An 18,047-nucleotide genomic window follows, 5' to 3' on the forward strand; every position below is an offset into this window, starting at 1 on the left:
ATATTTAAAGTAAGAGCAGAAATCAGTTGCCTGTCTTTAGACACTTAAGGTGTCTTTAGACACTTTAAGACACTGACTGAAATTTTTAAAATTTCAAACAGCAGGTCTTCGACCCCGTCAAGGCAACACTTTTGCTTCCATCAGTTCTGAACAGCTGAACAGGATCAGCTGGGTCATCATGTGCCTGGGGCATCTCCAAAGAGGGCCATGGAAGAAGAACTCACCCCTGAGAAATACTGAAGGGTCACTATTTTTACTGTGGTTCAAATCTGTTGTAAATGCTCAAAGGCTGTAGCATTTGCTAAGAGGGTGGTGCATTGGCAGAGAAGCCAGTGTTTATTAAGTAAATGTAACAGTTTGTGAGAATTGCTGACATTCAGGCTTTTGGAAACGCTGGGTCTTGAGTTACACATAGAAATGAAACTTGATTGTATGTGTTGCTTCATGCTGCTGATGGCTTGGAAACTAAGCCCCCAAACTCCCTTGGACTTAGGAAGAGAATAGATGCACTAATTTCAGTGTCTTGGCTAAATTCCAGTGAGTAATTGCTCAGCTTATCTAAATTCCTCTCTCTAGTTTGAATTGGTTGAGATAGTTTTCATCTTCTGTCTTACGCTATTGTTTATTTTAGTGAGTGGTGTTAAATAGGCTGCTGTTTTTTCAACTTGACATTGCTGTATTTTGTTAGTAACTGAAATTATTCCAAAGTGTGCATATGATTTGCAAATTACTTTGACAGCTAAAAAAAAAGTAAATTGTTGTATCATGGTATCTTTATCATTTTATGGAGAAGTGGTTATAAAGTATCATGATTGTTGTTTTGAAATGTACTTAAATAGGGTATTTATGTATACTCATTCTGAGTTTTTGAAGTATAATGTAAGGGATAGATGATCTGATTTTGTTTACATTAACTGTGGAGGAACTTTTCTGTAACTTTGAATTAAGCTTGTTCAGCTGCATTTGAGATACGCAGGTGATAGACAAAGAATTAATCCATCTAGGTAGTGCAGAAGCTTTGATGAGACTGTTGCAATATCCTACCTGAAACTATTAACTCCACAAAAGGCAAGGCAAGTTTTAGACCTGTTGGCTGAAAATGAGAGAAGTTGTCCTCCTACCCAATCACATTTCAGAACAGTAAATATTTCATATATCTAGGCAGTTTTTTTCAATAAGATATTCTTCCCATGTCTGAAATATGTACTAACTATATTAATTCATTTTGGTTTCTATATTGTTTTGGCTCTGTCTTACCATTCAGTTTATGCTCTAAGTTGATAGAGCTCTTCATTGTGTGTTTTCTTCATTCAGTGGGTGTACCTAGTTTCTGATAGACAATCAGTCATTTAGTGAGTCTATCCAATTTGTGATAGACAAAGGCTACCCTGACTGTATTTCAGGTGACTAAGGATCTCTTACTTAGATACTGTACCTCTCTGGAGTAAAGAGTAGGGTAAAATGCATGTTTGTTGAAAGAGGCCTAAGAGACAAACTGTAGCAGGAGGTTATCCTGGTCAGGTATTCTTCCTCTGATCTCCACCACTCTGCTGTCTGTGTGTGGTATTTTCATCTCATCCCAGTGAATATGTAATTTTTCAGAAAAATGGATGGGGACCACTTTTTTCCATCCTCTCTCATTCTTCCCAGGAAAGAAGAAATTTGGTTGCTGCTGTTGTTGCTATTAGAAATAGAAAGTTGCCTTTTTGCACAGTGTCAGCTGTTTGCGAGCTGCACTTACAGACTTTTTGGCTCCACAGTGTAAGGTGGAGTGCAGGCTGCTTTTCTTCCATAGCAGTTGTCTTGCAATTATGAATAATTTTCCTTTCTCTGGAATGCTGATGATCTTAAAAGTTTTTCAGCATGAGCCCCAAGAAATGAAGTATAGAAATCAGCAGACAGAACTATTCCCAGCTCCTACAAAAAAAGCCTTAAGGCACTGTTGTCTGTGTTTGAGGAGGGGGAAGCCAGTGTGCCTGCAGGTAGTCCATGAGGTGGTTTCTCTCAAGCTCTGTAGAGAGAATCTGTGAAGAACGTGGCTATCAGCTGTTGCGAAAAAGCATGGATATGTTTCTGCTCTGCTGCTCAGGGTACATGCTGGATAAATAATGGACTGAGTTTACCCTGGTTTTTAATACTTATCTAGGAATTGCTAAGCAGGGACTAAAATCTCCCTGCCTGCGGCATATATCTCTGTATACTTGAAGTAACTGGCCTTCCTACTCTGTCATGATGGTGATCCATACATGGTCCCAGTAAAGGGAGCATAAAAACAAAGCAAACCTTGAGGAAGAACAAATGAAAATATTAATTTCATTTTAATTTTCTTTTGTATTTCATTACATACACTGATGTCCAAATTCTACATTTTGGCTTCTAAATCAATTTATTCTCTTTTTGATTTTTCAATACCAAATTGAAGAAAGTAGTTGATAAAGGCTAGTATGTATCCACTAGCTTCATTCTTGAACCTGCCCTGGATATGTTCCTCAGCATGCGGACTGAATTTGCTGTTGAATATCCAAGTAATTGTTAACATCTTTCATACAGTAGATCAAAATTCTATAGTATGACTATAAATTAAAGATCGTATGATAGGCTTCCAGTATAGTGTAATAGCAAGCATAATCTGCTAATGAGGTGCTAGGTATAAATTCTTTTCTTTTGACAGTCAGAGTACACAGCTAGAGACTAAAGACCCTGAGTTTGCAGACATAGAATAATGAATTACTTCAGCTATCTTGGCTTTAAATATAAAATATCACATTTGACTTTATCGTAAGTAATAGGCATTCATTGAATAATTTGTCATACATTGTGCCAATTCATTTGCAGAAATATGCTGAGTAGCTGCAGAAAATGAAAATGAGTTTTGAGTGGAGATGGCCATTCACTTTGCAGGAGATAACTCAGTATATTGTCACCTGTAACCATTACTTTCAATTATCTAAGAATAGTAAGTATGTTCAGGAAAGATACATTTATATGTGCTTTGAGACCACCGGTGCTGCTGCAAGTGATCTCTCCAAACTATCTAAACAATCCTTGCTGGAAACTTTTAAAACATTCTGAAATGGGAATGTTTTGGTCCTTCAAGCCTACCCAATAAAAAGACTAGCATTTTTTTTTAAAAAGGTTCCTGTGATAAACAAGTTAGGACCTTCTGTCACAAAGGTACATTTTTCTGTCTTTTCCTATATTTGAGTTATATATTGAACCGCTATAGCTAACTTATCTGTTGTTTCCAGAATGACTTTCCTCTTCTCTTGTTGCCTTCTTTTTATTTATTTATTTTTAATTCCTATTACGTTGGGATCAGGTAAAGCATTGGAATTTGATCTTATTTATTCATGTTTCTTCAGCAGCTTGGAGTTTCCCTTTTATGAACGAGGTACCTTGAACTTTTAAGAGTGGGTGACTGCATGTAAAAGAGATGAAAGAAAATGAAGTGTTACAAACAAAAGCAAAAATGGGAAAAGTGAGGAGGGAAAATACTGAATGAAGTGAGGAATGCTGAAAAACCTCTGGCAAGCAGAATGTGAGCAATGTTATGATGGTCATGGGGAGCAGTCATTCATTTTTTCGAGAAGAAGGAAAAATAAAAGGCAATTGCTGGGATGAGATTAAAAAATAAAGAAAATTGACTTGCTGTTTTATAATAATTCCTTAGGGTTTATTGTACTGTACTACAATTTTTTGGAAAAGGAACTGATAATTTTTGGTTAAGAATAGCGACAGTGTTGCTAAAACATTAACTTGTTTGGCAAATTCTATTTTAAACATATGTGGAGATGGAAATTTTAGGAACAAAGGAATAATATCTGAATTTTCACACAAAGTCTAACAATGTAAATTCTATGATGTTTCAACTGCTGTTTATAAACTCACTAAAAGCTTTTGGAGCTGATAGGCAGTGTAGTGGTTGAATTAAATTTATTTTCCTTAAAAACCTTTAACTTGTGAGATAGTATAGAGTGGTTATCACTTGAGGCAGAGCTAATAAATAATTTTGAAACATGATTTAGGTAAGCAAATAGTTCTAACCATTGACCTAGTACATGATATGAATAAATGTAGTTTCTAGAAGTCTTTCATTCAGAACTTGACAAATAATATTTAACCAAGGTAAATAGTGTCTGTGACTGTACAATCATTGTACATTGTATGGGATCGTTTGTGTGTTTAGAGTGTGCAGTAAAACAAGCATAGGTGAATAATTTTTTTTTTTGTACCTATGGCAACTGAAATTGGTTGCTAAAATTTCACTCAGTCTTTCTCTAACAAACAATTGTATTTTCTTTACAGGTTTGTACAGTAACAAATGTGCAGTTCTTGTCTCTGACAGCAACTCACGGGTATTATAGTATTATACTTAATGGTAGAGTAAGGTCAGGGGCTACTGGGAGACAAAACAGCAAAAAGGAAAGAAAGCAACTGACCACAAGAGGGGAAGGGGTTCTGTTTTGCTTAGTGTAGGGAGGAAGTATCTTGTTTTCTATACTGACCTGTTTATTTTAGTAGAGTTTGCTATTTTTCAGGTGCAGTTAAAAACCAACATTTCAAGTCAATATGTAATTCGTACACAGCCAACAAACACCTGTTTGTCTACACTTGAATGTGCAGCTGTTGCTCTTACTATCATGGAAAAAAATAAGAGTATACAAGAGGTACGTAATTTTAAACACCTAAGTTTTTCTTTTATGAATAGTAGTGGGACAGTGGAGGTACTTAGCCATTAATGTCACATTTGACAGTCAAAATCTCAACAACATTGTAATGGTTTTGTTGCCGAGCAAACTAAAACAAGAATGCACCAATAGAAACTATTTTTCTTCAGATATTTATTAACTCTAGTATGTTCACATTACAGTGACTCTTTCTTGTCATGTTCCAAAAGTCTCTATAGTTTTCCTATTCTTTATTCAACATTGCTGTCAGATTGCTGAGGGAACTTGTTAGATACAAAGGTCTTGAATGATTGTTTTGCTATTCCTCTTTTCAGTATGTTAAATTCTAGTACGGTATTTTTTGTTCTGTATCATAATGGAATTAGATTGTCTCTTTTGCCACAAAGAGTTGTCTGAAGATAAATCTGGGCAAGATTCAGGGCTAAAAATCTTGTTTTAATGATGTTTAAAGTACCAGTTAGGGTCAGATCATGTCCTGTAACAGATTGTATCTGGTGCTGCAATGTCCATCGAGGCTGAATGCAGACTACTTATCTTACAGACCAGTTTTACCCTGGTAGACCACTTTGTGTTTGGAGTAATAGATTCGTTATTGAAAACAAGTGCTACCTCCCCAACCCATCTCCTCAATTCCTCTTTTTTCCTTGGGTTTTTTTTTCTTCCTTTTCTTTAGTTGTCTAGTGCTTTCCCCAGCCAATACCACTTTTACAAGTTTTCACCGTGCAGTCTTCAGGTTCATTTGTCTCAGGATTTGAGTTCCCTTTTTCCTGTACTTGTTACTCAATCTCCCTTTTCTTCTTCCCTCTTTTTTCCATTTGTCTTTTCTGTTCATTGTTTCTCTCTTGTACCTTTTATGCATATTTAACTCAGCAGTCCAGTTCCTTCTTTCGTTCTACCTCATTCTTCTTTCCTATCACATTCTCTCATCCTGTACTACTTCCTTGCACGTTTCTTCCTGCAATTCTAAATATGATAAGTGACTCAGATTCTCTTCACCTGTACATTACTTTTTTTAAAAAAAATTGGTTTATAAGGCACCAAATATATGCTGTGTTTGCCACAATGCAGAATAAAAAGCTGTAGAGATGACAGTTGGGGATTTACCCCAAAACAAATAGAAGTACTACTGCGTATATTGCAGGGCAAATAGTGCAGAGATGCACTGTTGTAGTTATCTCTTCCTGTGGTGTTTTTCTAAGTCACTCGACATTTCTTATTGCAAAACTTCAAAACATAGACTGTGTACCAGGCACGTGTTATATACTAAATTGTACAAATGTAACATGCTAGATTGATTTTCTTTTTTTAGACTGTTTTCTTTTGGGTATTTCTTAACTATTGTATTGGGTATTTCTTAACTATTTCTTAACTACTACTTTGGTTTATGTACTATGTTAATTAACTGTAAGTAACAGGTAACTGTTAACAACTGTTCAGTTGCTGTAATGTATGGAATTTACATGTTGCACTCTCATGTTACCGAAGTTATGCTCAGTCTGAAGTATGATTAGTGTTTTCTAGGAAAGGAAGATATTAGTAAACTTGACAGAGATTATAGCCTATAACCACTCTGTTGTCTAATTTTCATGAAGCCAGAAAAGCATGGTGATTATTTAGTTGATCAGTGATTCATTGGTACAGAATAATGTGGCAAGCAGTGTTTGGAATGAAATTTTTGTGCTGGGTCTCGAAGGATTTGTGCCATTGACTTTCTTGTGCTTTTTCCTAATGGTAGATAAAAGCTGAAGCCACTTAAAGTCAGGAGAGTTTATTAATTTTAAATTGTACATCCTATAATAGATGTTGGGAGGCGATGTATATGTATGCGTGCCTTAAAATGTTTTTTTACTTCAGTTGAGAACAAAATTGTCATAGAAACATTCAGATATTTTCACCAGTCTCTTCATATTCTAATAGTGGGGAATAGTATTACTTCAGGTACTATAGTTGAGGCTCTTGGGAATTTGTAAAATACCTTTGGATACAACTTATTAAAAAGGAAAAGTATTTCCAAGATGTGAGAAACTTAAGAAAATTTGGAGATTAGTATCAGTAAAGTTTCTGTCTCTCTTATGTAGGATATTAAAGTATTTAACTACTTTTACATTTATGGTTAACTTCTTCAGTTAAGATGTGAATTTAAAATTACTGGGCTAACAAATGTCATTCAGAATAACTGGTGCTAGACTCTAAAAAGTTTAATTTAGTTAGCAGTCAGGTAGGATTCATTTCCTTTTTAGCATGTGTTGGTCTTGGAATATTTACTGGAGTCAAATAACCATTATCTTTTTTAATAGATCCTTATTTTTAAATGATTCTTGGAAGTCAAAGCACAGCAAGGTGAGCTTTGACTCTCAGAAACCCAAAAGCTGATCCAGTTGGAAACAGGCAATTGAGTATATTACTGCATGGAAAGTAGTAAGTTGTTTTCTGCAACAACTGGATGGCAGAGATGATCTGAAGACCCCCTCACAGCTAGCTCAAAGATAAAATGCTTTTGTAAGCCTGTCCCTCTGACCTCCCACACTCCTGCAGCCATGGAATGCAACCCACTGGGTTATGTCTTCCTACCAGCCAGCTCACAACTCTTACGTGTCATTGGAGGAATTTGGGACTTAACAGTTCTTGAGTTTAAGTTTATCCCAGTTTAAGTTTATCCCAGGTCAAAGAATACTAATTGGACATTAGCCTTTTCCTTGCAAGTTGTGATCCCACTAGTCTGTGATGGAAGACGTTATTAAGATAATGTCCTTCTTAATCTTTTGTTGCTGACATTAGTAATACCAATTTAATAAGCCTTTTGAAAAGGACCTGCAAGTAGTTTCACAACATAGACCTAAGTCTGCAATCTGACTGTGTGCCCAGAATGTAGTACAGAAGGGTCTGTGAAAGAGATTTAAAGGCCATCTATGTATTCTGTACATTCTAGTGTCCACCCTGGGATGCTCATATCCCTCTCCAGATAATGCATATTTTGGTGCTTGACTTCCACCTACTAAAAAAGCTTCCCAGGTCAAAAATCTCTTCTACTGTTGGCATAGTGTAGGGTATGCCATGTCTGCCTCTGTGACACGATAGAGTCACCTCAACATTGAATCAATTGCATTTAGAAGCAGACTGGAACAAAGTGTGTGGCCACACAAGAAAACATGGCTCAGAAATTGGAACTCTGTGTAAAGAAACTTTTCTAGAAACTTGTGTATCTTTTATGACAGTGCGGCTATCGTATGCTTTTATGTTAAAAGAAGGTAATTATTTATTGTAGAAGTTAAACCCATGAAAAGTTAGAAATACTGAAATTAAAGTGCAGTTTGTATATTTACTTTTTCCTTTGGTGTGCTAGGACAACATTGGCATATTTTTCATTCATTAGGACTTCTGTCTTATTCAGGTCCAGGGTGAATGTTTTGGTAGTGTCTAAAATTCCCAGTTCTGTATTCTGTTTTATCCCCACCACTCAGAATTGGCCCAGCCTACTTTTCAAAGACAAAATTATCAGTTTCTCAAAGGTGCTTCTATAAATGCTGCAGTAGCCAAGAGCTTCATAAACATTCATGTGCTTTTTTATACCCTCTCTGAATTAAATGAGTGCTGTTCCCAGCATATAAGATAGCAAATTGAAGTCGAGAGCCATGGAAGTTAAAAATGGGCACTTACTTTGATGCCCAGTATAAGTCACTTGATTTCCTATGTGCTCAGAAGAGTCACATTTTACTTTGTAAAAAACTCAGCTCATGCTGACTGTAGTTACATTTGTGATTGCTTTACACATTTGCACATGAGGCCCTGTGATACTGAGTCAGGCAACCAGAAAATGAAGAACCTACAATTAGGAACCACTTGAGATAAATTTGGTTTGTGTGGCTTCATTAGTCCTACGTAATATTGCTGGGCAGAAGCAGGGATACGGTCTACTCTCCAGGACGGCAGTCCAGCTGCCTTGACCATGAGTCCCTCCTCTCTTTCTAAAACCCTGCCTCAAGGTATTTTCATGCAAGCATAAACAGCTTAGTTATTGTTACTTATTTTATTACAGCTTGTTGGCTGAGCCACAGTAATTTATTGTAGTCCATTGCTAAGGTCAAGTTAAAGCCATAACTTAGAGTAATGTAGCTGGGGCTGAAGTCAGGATTGAGTGTGTCCAAGGAAGGAGTAAGGGACGACAGCAGGTAGGTGGTTGTATGTCTGCTATGTGGCTTCTTTTTAGTACATCTCTTATTCAGCTGTGCCCTCTGTGTCTCCAAAGGTTACATTTTATCAGCATTTATCATCCAAATTATATTTTATCAGCATTTTTAAGTAGTCCTTGAATATAAAACCTGGAATAATTGATGTCCCTAAAACAGCTTACTAAAAGGTTGGTTTTTTTGTCTCCCGCCACCTCTTCATCTTTCTGCAGACTATACTCCGTCCACTTCAAGCTTTATGCTCTTTCCAGCTTCAGCATGGTGCCCAGATCCATCACAGCAAGGAGCATCTTCTCAGAAATGGCTTATATGACAAGCCAATGCCAAAGAATAAGCGCAAACTCAGAAGAATGGAGCTTTTGGTGAATAATGTTAAAATATAAGAAAACTGTACTGATAGTACAATGGGATTTATTTGCAGCTAGCAAATTAATATGAATCTGGATTTGATCCAAACAGTTGACTGTACTGTAATAAAACAACTTTTAGGCCCTTCATAGGCAAGTTTATCTACCAATGTGACAAACAGTAACGGACAAGCTTTTTCATTCTTGCAGTAGGCCAGGTGCCTTTGTTCAGATGATAGAACATCATTCTTATTTCCTATAGAAAAAAAGAAAACTCTGAGCATAATTTAGAGTTATGTTATCTCTTGGGTGACAAGTATGATCCTCAGTATGTCTGGATAAATTTACTTTGGCGAAGCTTTTATCAGTACGAAAAGACAAGGAAAATGAATGTAATGGAACAGTAAGGCTTCAGCATTTAAAAGTATATTAAATTTCTGCTGAGCATTTTAACTTCAGTATCTAATTAGAGTAGGTTTTCAAACTGTAATTCCTTATATTACTTAGTTCAGATGAATATAAGGTGTGCTATTTTTATAGTTCTTTTTAACTCTGAGATTTTTATTTCTTACATTATTAGAATTTCTTTTTGTAAATTTATATACATTTTACAATGCAGTTGGGTTTAGTTTATCTCCCAGACTTAATTTTTAAATTAAGCCCACATATGTTTTTACCAGAACCTGAACACTTCCAACTTAAAAAAACCTGTGAATGTAGAGAAATGCATTTTGGAATTATAACTCAGGTGCTTCACTTTTACTTGAGCAAAAACTTCTCTTCTGCAGAAGGGGACATTTTATGGATATGGATACATCATACCCATACCCTGACATACAATGATTGTGATACTAAAGGAATTAAACAAGCCCAGTGTAAACAGCCCTGTGAGAAGTATGATGCAATGACAAATTATTATGTCTGGATACAACCTACTAACATGATTGCAGATCCATTAGATTTAGATGTGTTCTTTAATTAGTTTTCTCTTCTAACAGCGATATAACTGTACCTCTTTCTAATGGGAATCACTAGAAGTGGAAGAATTGGGTATTTTTACAAGCTTTGTGAAGTAATATTTTATGATCTGAAGGAAAAAAAACTGAAATAAAGGTTTTGATGTTCCTTTCTTCATGTTCTTAAATGCCTCCTTCATGAAACAGATTAAAATGGTTAATGTTTGTCTTTACTATTGGTTCCACTCTAGGTAACAACATGGAGCTAATTGGGTACTAATTAGTTTTAGAAAAAGATATTTTGTCTTTAATTTATGAGCTGCACGGCAAGAAACTACGGAAGTGGGGGGTGTAAACACAGCTAACCAATATATTAACTGAAAGCGTTTCTGCAATTAACAAGAGAGGTCAAAATTAGGTCAGAGATTAGCTAAGACCTTTTGTTTAGGCATGGATTAATAATTTAATTTGTCTGGCTATGTTAGCACAGTTTATATAACCTTTTTCTCTTCTCCCAGTCTAGATAAATCCTGTATCTGTTGCTAAATTCAGCAAACCTGAAATTAGTTTTGACAAATCTGAAGCAAAACAGTCTCATGTGATTAATGATGGTGTAGATGGACTTTTGTTCATGTTGGAACGGAGAAAGGGCATGTTTCTTCCTGTTGCAAAGTGCAGTGCCGCAATCTCCAGGCTGGCTTGGAGTCTGAAGTTGCAGTCTTGTGCAACTTGCGTGCGCAGCCTTGTGTATGACACTGCCTCCAGTTCTGGGGCTGGCAAGGCTCGTGCTGGGCGGGGAATCTGTTTCCCCTGTGCTCTGGGACATGGTCCAAGCATTCCTTAAGGAAACAAGGGTATCAGTTAGGCTTTACTGTTAATGCCGTATTTACATATATGGACGATGTTCAAATTTAATGTTGTATATGTTAATTTAGTTTACCTTATTTTAGATTCATCTAGAACAGTAATGTATCTTTTGACCTACATTGTGAAGATTATTTTCCTAGACAGAAGGCTAAATGTGTCTTTTCATAAAATGTGAGTTTATATTATGGAGCACAAAAATTTGTATTACAGCCTGGGATTCACAGACATCTGCAAAATGCCTTAGAATTACAGGATCAGAGAAATAGTTGTCTTAATTGAGTTATAATCCTACATTAAATACTCTTGTGCGTGCAATCTGTGCAGGGTTTTCATGTTTTTCAGCAAAGGACAAATTCCATACATCTTACAATAAGCACTTTTTAGTTTTGTTGATTCCTCTTGTTCTTCTAATTTTGCTCCTGTGGTTAACAGGATTTGTAGGGTCTAATGCTGGATGCATGGAAGCCTTTAATTGCTAATTTCCTGTGTTGTACAGTACTAGATCAATCACTATGCAGCAGTTGCTGAAGAAACAAAAAACATTTCATTGCAAACCTCCAGGCATTTTATTTTCTGAGCTTTTTGTATGTCCCATCTCAGCTATAATATAGTGATAATTTAGATGCAACACAGCAGTCATATGAAGTTCAATTTCAGATTTGTTCAAAGCTATTAAACACAAAATACAATACTTTTTTCTTTTTACTTTTTTTGGTGGAACTTGCATGGCTTGAAAAATATACACAATATAAGAGGAAGAGTTTAGAAAGTTAGGTTTTTGTTTGTTTGTTTTGTCTTTTGGATTCAGAATTTACCTCTAAATACATTACCTCAAAGAGGTGGGTACGCTGAAGTCCAAACTCTTTTGATGAAAGTTGTGCGTGATGAAGTAGCAGTCTTTGCAAGCATTTTCATTAGAATGAGTTTAATTTGCAATTTTATTTTTTGCTGTAATGGTCAATCTGTTTCATTTTTCACTTACCAAAAGATTAATGAGTCAAACCCACCAGTCTAACAAGATATTGATTAAAAAAAAAAGGAATGTGTTTGCTTCTGATGTTTGGTCCTTTGTCCTTGTCCACTTTGTACTTCCAAGTATTGCTACCAAAATGAAATCTGCCTTCCGTGTGCCACTATGTCATGCTTTGGGGAACTGGTGACATGGATAGCAGGCTTTTGGACACATGAACACATGTAAATTTTATAAAGGTGGGCGTTGTTAAGTCTCCATGATTTCATAATCTGTAAGACAAAGTCTAATAAAAAAGTCAAAGCTAGAAATCTTTCAAAAGAAGAACACAACCCTCCATACACCTTTTGTTTAGAAAGCTTTCAAATTAAAAGTGAAGAGATGCTCAGGACAAACAAATTTATTTTTCTTCAAGATTTTACTTTCATTGCCTCATAACCCCATTGGAATTCCAGATGGAAGATGGTGTTACCATACTACCAAGAAAGTACTCTTTTATTAGTTTTTCTTTAAATAAAACTTTCAACTGACTTCAAAGGGGGCAAAATTATTTTAAGACCAAGGGTTTTCTTCTCAACTGTTACATTAGATAAAAAATTGCTTATGCCGCATTATTTTCTACAATTTCCCTGCTTGTATTGAAATGTAACTAAAACCTGAACTTTTAAAAAGGGATAGTGGTTCATGCTTTTCTCCTGAGGTTTGTGTTTATTATGCCTACATACATGAATGCACATAAATTATATATTTGTTTCTGCTTCAAAGCAATAAAAGATCTAATTTACTGTGATCATGTGCCACTCCATCTCTACAGAACTGAATTTGTTCACGTGTGCTGGTATCACAAAGAGGTAAGCTCAGTCCTTTTTTTGTGCCTTCTTAACACCATTCAGTCAGTTAATGAAGAGATGTGGCGTTTCCTATGCGATTTGAAGAAAAAGGTTCCTTTGTTATCCATGGAAACCTGCATGAAGACTAAAGTGCTGTGGCAGTTTCTCAAGCATTTCCATTTCAGAGCTCTCCTCTCTTTCTGCAGTAGTGGCCGACTTCTGTTTGCTATGCCACAAACATGCACATCTTCCCACGCTCTAGCATCCCCCACCGCTGCATCTCCAGCTCAGTGCCCTACTAGGAGTAATGATCTGAATATCCTGTATCTCACCCACATGTTCTCCTTCCCCAAATTGTTGTACTAAAACAAAAATGCTGGTTCTGTTCTCATGCAACCGTTCCTCATCTCCCTGCTACAAAACCTGCACTTTAGGGACTTCCACACACACTTAGTTACCAGGCTTGTTCCTTGTGTCCCTTGTCACAATCCCTCCAAAGCCCCAGCACTTCATGTCCTGAGAGCTGCTCCTTTTGTGGTGGGGGACAGATGGCAGGGGGAAGTAAAGAGGGGAGAAGGAGAGAAAGGTCTGTGTTTTAAGAAGTTGAATAAGAGACTTGGATAAAAGTTGTTCTGTTGCTATGGTATGGCTGCTATAAAGCTTGATACTCATCGCTATGCTTGGTGTTCACTTAATGCCAGGATTGTCCTAACAGTTTGACTTGTTTGTGGAGTATATCCTAGGCAGCTGCTTTGTTTTACTGATTTAAGATTCACTAAATATTTCTTTGGATCCCTTTGTATTTCATAAAAGATGCTAAGTAGTTTTCTGTGTGATAAGGTACTTTTATCACTAAGCAACAGAAAAATTGCTATACCTATGGGGCAGCAATGTTTGCAGTACAGTTATGGCTTAAGTTGATGTATATACAACACTTGATCTGGTTGGACCATGCACACTGCACATCTTCTGTCATGGATGTAAGAGGCAGCAGATGCTCAGTTGGAAGTAGCTGAACTGTTCTCTCTGCCTATGTAAGTAATAATTAAAAACCTCAGTAGCTGTAACAGACCATATGCTATGCTGTGGCCTACTGTGTCTGTAAGGACAGGTAACATATTTTAGCCTTTATAGCTGAACTGAAACTGGGACTTTATCTGGCATATGAAAGATTCTTTGGGGCTTGAATACTAGGATTTACTCTCAATAAAGAGGTGTATCAAGGAGTATATAAAAAGATTTAAAGCATCTTAAGACATAGCTACTCCTCTGTATGTTAGTGGAAGAGAGCAACTTAGAATATTTGGCAAATTAATAATATATAAACCATTTGCATATATACATGCGTGTAACATAGATCATGTGTTTACAAAATGCATAAGTAATTATTATAAGTTATCACCACCTTTTAAATAGGTTTTGAAAGTAAAATTAAATTTCTATGGAAAAAAAGTCAGTGGTTTTAGTTCCTTGTTTTCCTTTTGTATCTATCTCAGATGTGTAGATAAAAGTGATAGTAAATTTCTAGTGGCTTTTTTAATATGCTTTTTTTATACATTTTTATATTGATGTATTGAGAAATGGGTCGTATACTGGTTGCAATTAAGCATTTGCAGAATTCAGGTAATTTACATTACATTTGAATCTTTTCTGTAATTACTAGCAGAAGGTAATGAGGAAAAAGTGATACTGTAATATATTAATTTATCAACTTATGGTACTTTATTATACTTGAAGGGTTTACTCTAAGGCTTTTTATACTCTATTATACTCTAAGGGTTTTTTCTTTACACTAAATCAAGTTCCCTATTCTTTTCAGGGATTAGATAGGATGGCTTGAGTCAGTGCTAGATGTGCTGGTGTATGCTAAATGTGGAATCGGTATTGTAAGGAATACTAAGTTTAGATGAAAAGATAATTTATATAATTTTCTCTAGAAAGGGTATGTGGATTTTCTTTTTCACTGAGAGTGTCTATGGACTAGTGTCTATGTTTTTTTCCATTTGAGTGTAATGAAGTTATGCAGAACCGGAATCTTACTGGTCATTCTGCTTCATTCTGGATTGTATCAATAATGGATTTGTTAATGGAAAGTGCTGGTAGTCAGGTGTTAACCAAAAAAATTGAACATTTTTACAGTTTGTGACTCTTGCCTTATTCAAAGCATTTTCTTTCTCTTTTTCTTTGAGCAGGCGTTTGTAGTAGACAAAATATGTACTTCGGTTAATCTTGAAACAGTTGTGAGAGTCTTGTTCGGCTTGGCTTTGTTCACCTGTCTCCCCCCAGACAGACAGCAGTTCCCCACTCTGGGATCTGTGCTGCTGGTCTCCCTGTGATCAGCAAGAGTTTCACATTCTTTAGCTGTGCAGGCTGAACTTACATCTCCGCCTGCAAAACTAAATCATCCCTGCCTCTCTGTTCAGTCAGCAGTCATGTTTCCTTTTTCACCCCGTCGTCACTGTGGAGTTGCTGATGATATTTTGCAGAGCTGTTCCGGCACTGTTGGGGCATTATGTACTTTTGATATGAGGAAGGAGAACATGGTGTGAACGTAAATTTCTGTTGCAGTTACCGTTCACTAGGGGTTTATTTGAAATGGAAGAAATAAAAAGTCAATATTTGTCCAATGATAAAGGACCAAATATGAAAGCAAACTTTTAAGGACCAGATTTTACACCTTGCCTAGGAGCAGGTAACGGGAGGTCCTCACTTATGTGCCCTTCACAAGATGCAAGGGAAATCACAGCCCTTCTGTTCAAGGGAATGGAAGAACAGTTCCTTCTCTCTACCTCTAGAGGCATGTATCATTTCAAAGACAGAGGGAAAGGGGGATGACTATTATATAGCTCGAAATTGTTGTAACAGTGTATATTACCACTATAAAAGTGAATCTGTGGATGGATGCAGCCTTTTCTTTAGGATATGTCCTCTTTTAAGTTTTTTAAGGCTTTACAGCAAGAGGAACTTAAGTGTATTTAAAAATTAAACAAAAGAAGCATTCGCTTACCTGGCAGCATTGTTTACCTCAGACATAAACTGATTTGAATTACTGTTGTTTTCATAGTGTGTATATGAGAAAATGATACCTAATTCACAGTGATAACAAAGTTTGGGGGCAGGAAATCGGGTGTTTCTGGTTTTGTTTGTTTTTTTTCGAGGTAGCTCTAAAATTCAGGAGCAGGGAAGAAATTATTGGAGGAATTGGATTGGATGTGGAGAGAGGTATGAGTTAAAGAATTGGAGAGTTTAGACCCTGTAATTTGCATCTTCTCTGACTTCCTAGGAATGTGGGAGAAATTGCAAGGTGAATGCTATAACCTTTCAGAGAACTAACTCAGTCTTCATCTTTATATTCTATTGAAATTCTAAAAAAAGGTCTTGTAGTGCCCTTTGCAGAGGTATGAACTTTGCCTTTATGAAGCTTTGGATGAAATTTTTGTGTTTTGGATTGAATTCACTGCAAGTTTTACAGTTAGCTTCAATGTTTTGCCTGCAAAATACTGAGTATATTCTGCCTCCAAAATTCCTGAAGCAACTATAGATGGAAACCTAGTTGCAGTATTACAGCGCTTTGTATGTCTTCAGCTTTCATAATGAAACATCAGCATCCTGAAATAATTGTATGAATTGTGTCTATTCAATGGCAACAGCTGATTTTCATCCCCTTTATAAGTTACATCTAAAGTTACAGTCATACTAGTTCCTTTATTTTGAGAAAATTACTAGTTCCTAGAAGTAGGTGTTTGGCAGGTAGTAATTTATATCAAATTGTATTTATCTCAAAATGTTATTCATATCTACCTATTTGTATTTATTCACTGATTTTTAGTAACTTTGTCATCTGCACAACAGATTTCCCACCTTATAGTCCAAGGTGCTGTTTCTGATGTGTGGCAGGTAATGGATGTTCATGAATAAATGCTTCATACACAATTTCTTTCTTGGGGAAAAAAGTGCAGTGCTTTTGATTAACAGTGGAACTTAATAAAGGGGAAAAAATAACATATGACAGAAGTGCTCTGTTGAATGATTCTTCCAGTTAAGTTGATGATTTCTACAGGGGAATGCCTCATGAATAATTCAGATAAGACGGAAGCAAGTGCCTTGCTGGCCAATGACTCAATGAAGAAATCATGTTGGAACCAAAGCATCCTATGTAAAATGCATGAGAGTCTTAATGCTGATGTTTAAGTATTAATAAGTTTTGTCCTGTAGGATAGGCAGAGGTGCAGTAGGGTTGAACCCCAAACAGCATTTCTGTACATCGCTTCCGAAGCTGTCACAAATGCTGTTTTAAAATGGAACCAAGTGGATGGTCAGTGTTGCCTAAAGTAGAGCCAGGCTCCAGTTCTCAGGCAAGCTGAACTGGCTTTTTAAAGAGAGCATGGTGACAAAATTTTACAGATGGGTATGGAAAAACTATAGGGAAGAAGCAGGTACTCTGCTCTATGTTGCTTTGCTTCCTGAAGAGTTAAACTTCTTTGTGTAAATAATCTAAGCAGGAACAGAAGCAAGATTTAATAGAAATCCAGTATCTTTTAAAAATGAACTGTGGTAGCTCATGTAAGAAATGCGTAGTAAATACCAACTGTTGTGTTTTAATTTCCATATTTATTAAACAAATATATTTGTTGTGCAAATATGCCCCAGTTGTGAATGCAGCCTGTAGATGCTTGAGTTATGGAGGATATTGACTGTTACGGAGGATAATGAGTGTTATCTGAAAATCTTTGAGGAGTTTAAAAAGGTTGCTTAATTTCTGCATTTTCATTGTGGTGCCAAAACCTGCTAACATGCTTGCTTTATGCTTGAAAGGAGTTTTTGAAAAGTTAATGGGTCAATTGTGCCATTCCTGTTTATCTGTTTCATTAGTGCTGTTTGGTGAGGCTAGAATTTATGCTTTGCAGTGACTGTGGCTATTGAAGGCCTCTCTTAGGTACAGCTGGAGACCACTCCTTTTGCTTCTGCCTTACCGTCATCATGGGTTTGTACTCTGGCATAAGGACTTCGCTGCAGCATGTAAAATTTGTTTCAACATCCCAGAGCTGAAAACGTGTTCTAATGTGCAGTGGCATTCAAAAGGTCAGTGCAATACTGGGTAGCTACTGCAGCAGTTTTTCCCCCTTCTTAAATATGTTATCACAGAGGCACTACCATCGTCGCTGATCCATCTTGGAGCCTGCTGGAAATGGCTTTGTCCAA

At 36.4% G+C, this 18,047-nt stretch overlaps 1 protein-coding gene across 3 annotated transcripts in view; it reads left to right on the forward strand.

The window, feature by feature from the left end:
• The window catches only part of DTWD2 (DTW domain containing 2), a 96,695-nt gene extending 84,959 nt beyond the window's left edge, over positions 1-11,736 (forward strand). For 2 of the 3 annotated variants that reach the window (XM_072860452.1, XM_072860454.1), the window contains 2 exons: positions 4,539-4,667; positions 9,088-11,736. In XM_072860452.1, the coding sequence (XP_072716553.1) occupies positions 4,539-4,667; positions 9,088-9,258 (300 nt within the window). In that variant the 3' untranslated portion in view covers positions 9,259-11,736. The remainder of the gene's footprint in view (positions 1-4,538; positions 4,668-9,087) is intronic. The other variant, XM_072860453.1, reaches the window with a different exon arrangement.
• The last annotated feature ends 6,311 nt before the right edge of the window (positions 11,737-18,047 follow it).

This window comes from Ciconia boyciana, chromosome 4 (assembly GCF_034638445.1).
Source record: "Ciconia boyciana chromosome 4, ASM3463844v1, whole genome shotgun sequence".
NCBI classification, from domain to species: domain Eukaryota; kingdom Metazoa; phylum Chordata; class Aves; order Ciconiiformes; family Ciconiidae; genus Ciconia; species Ciconia boyciana.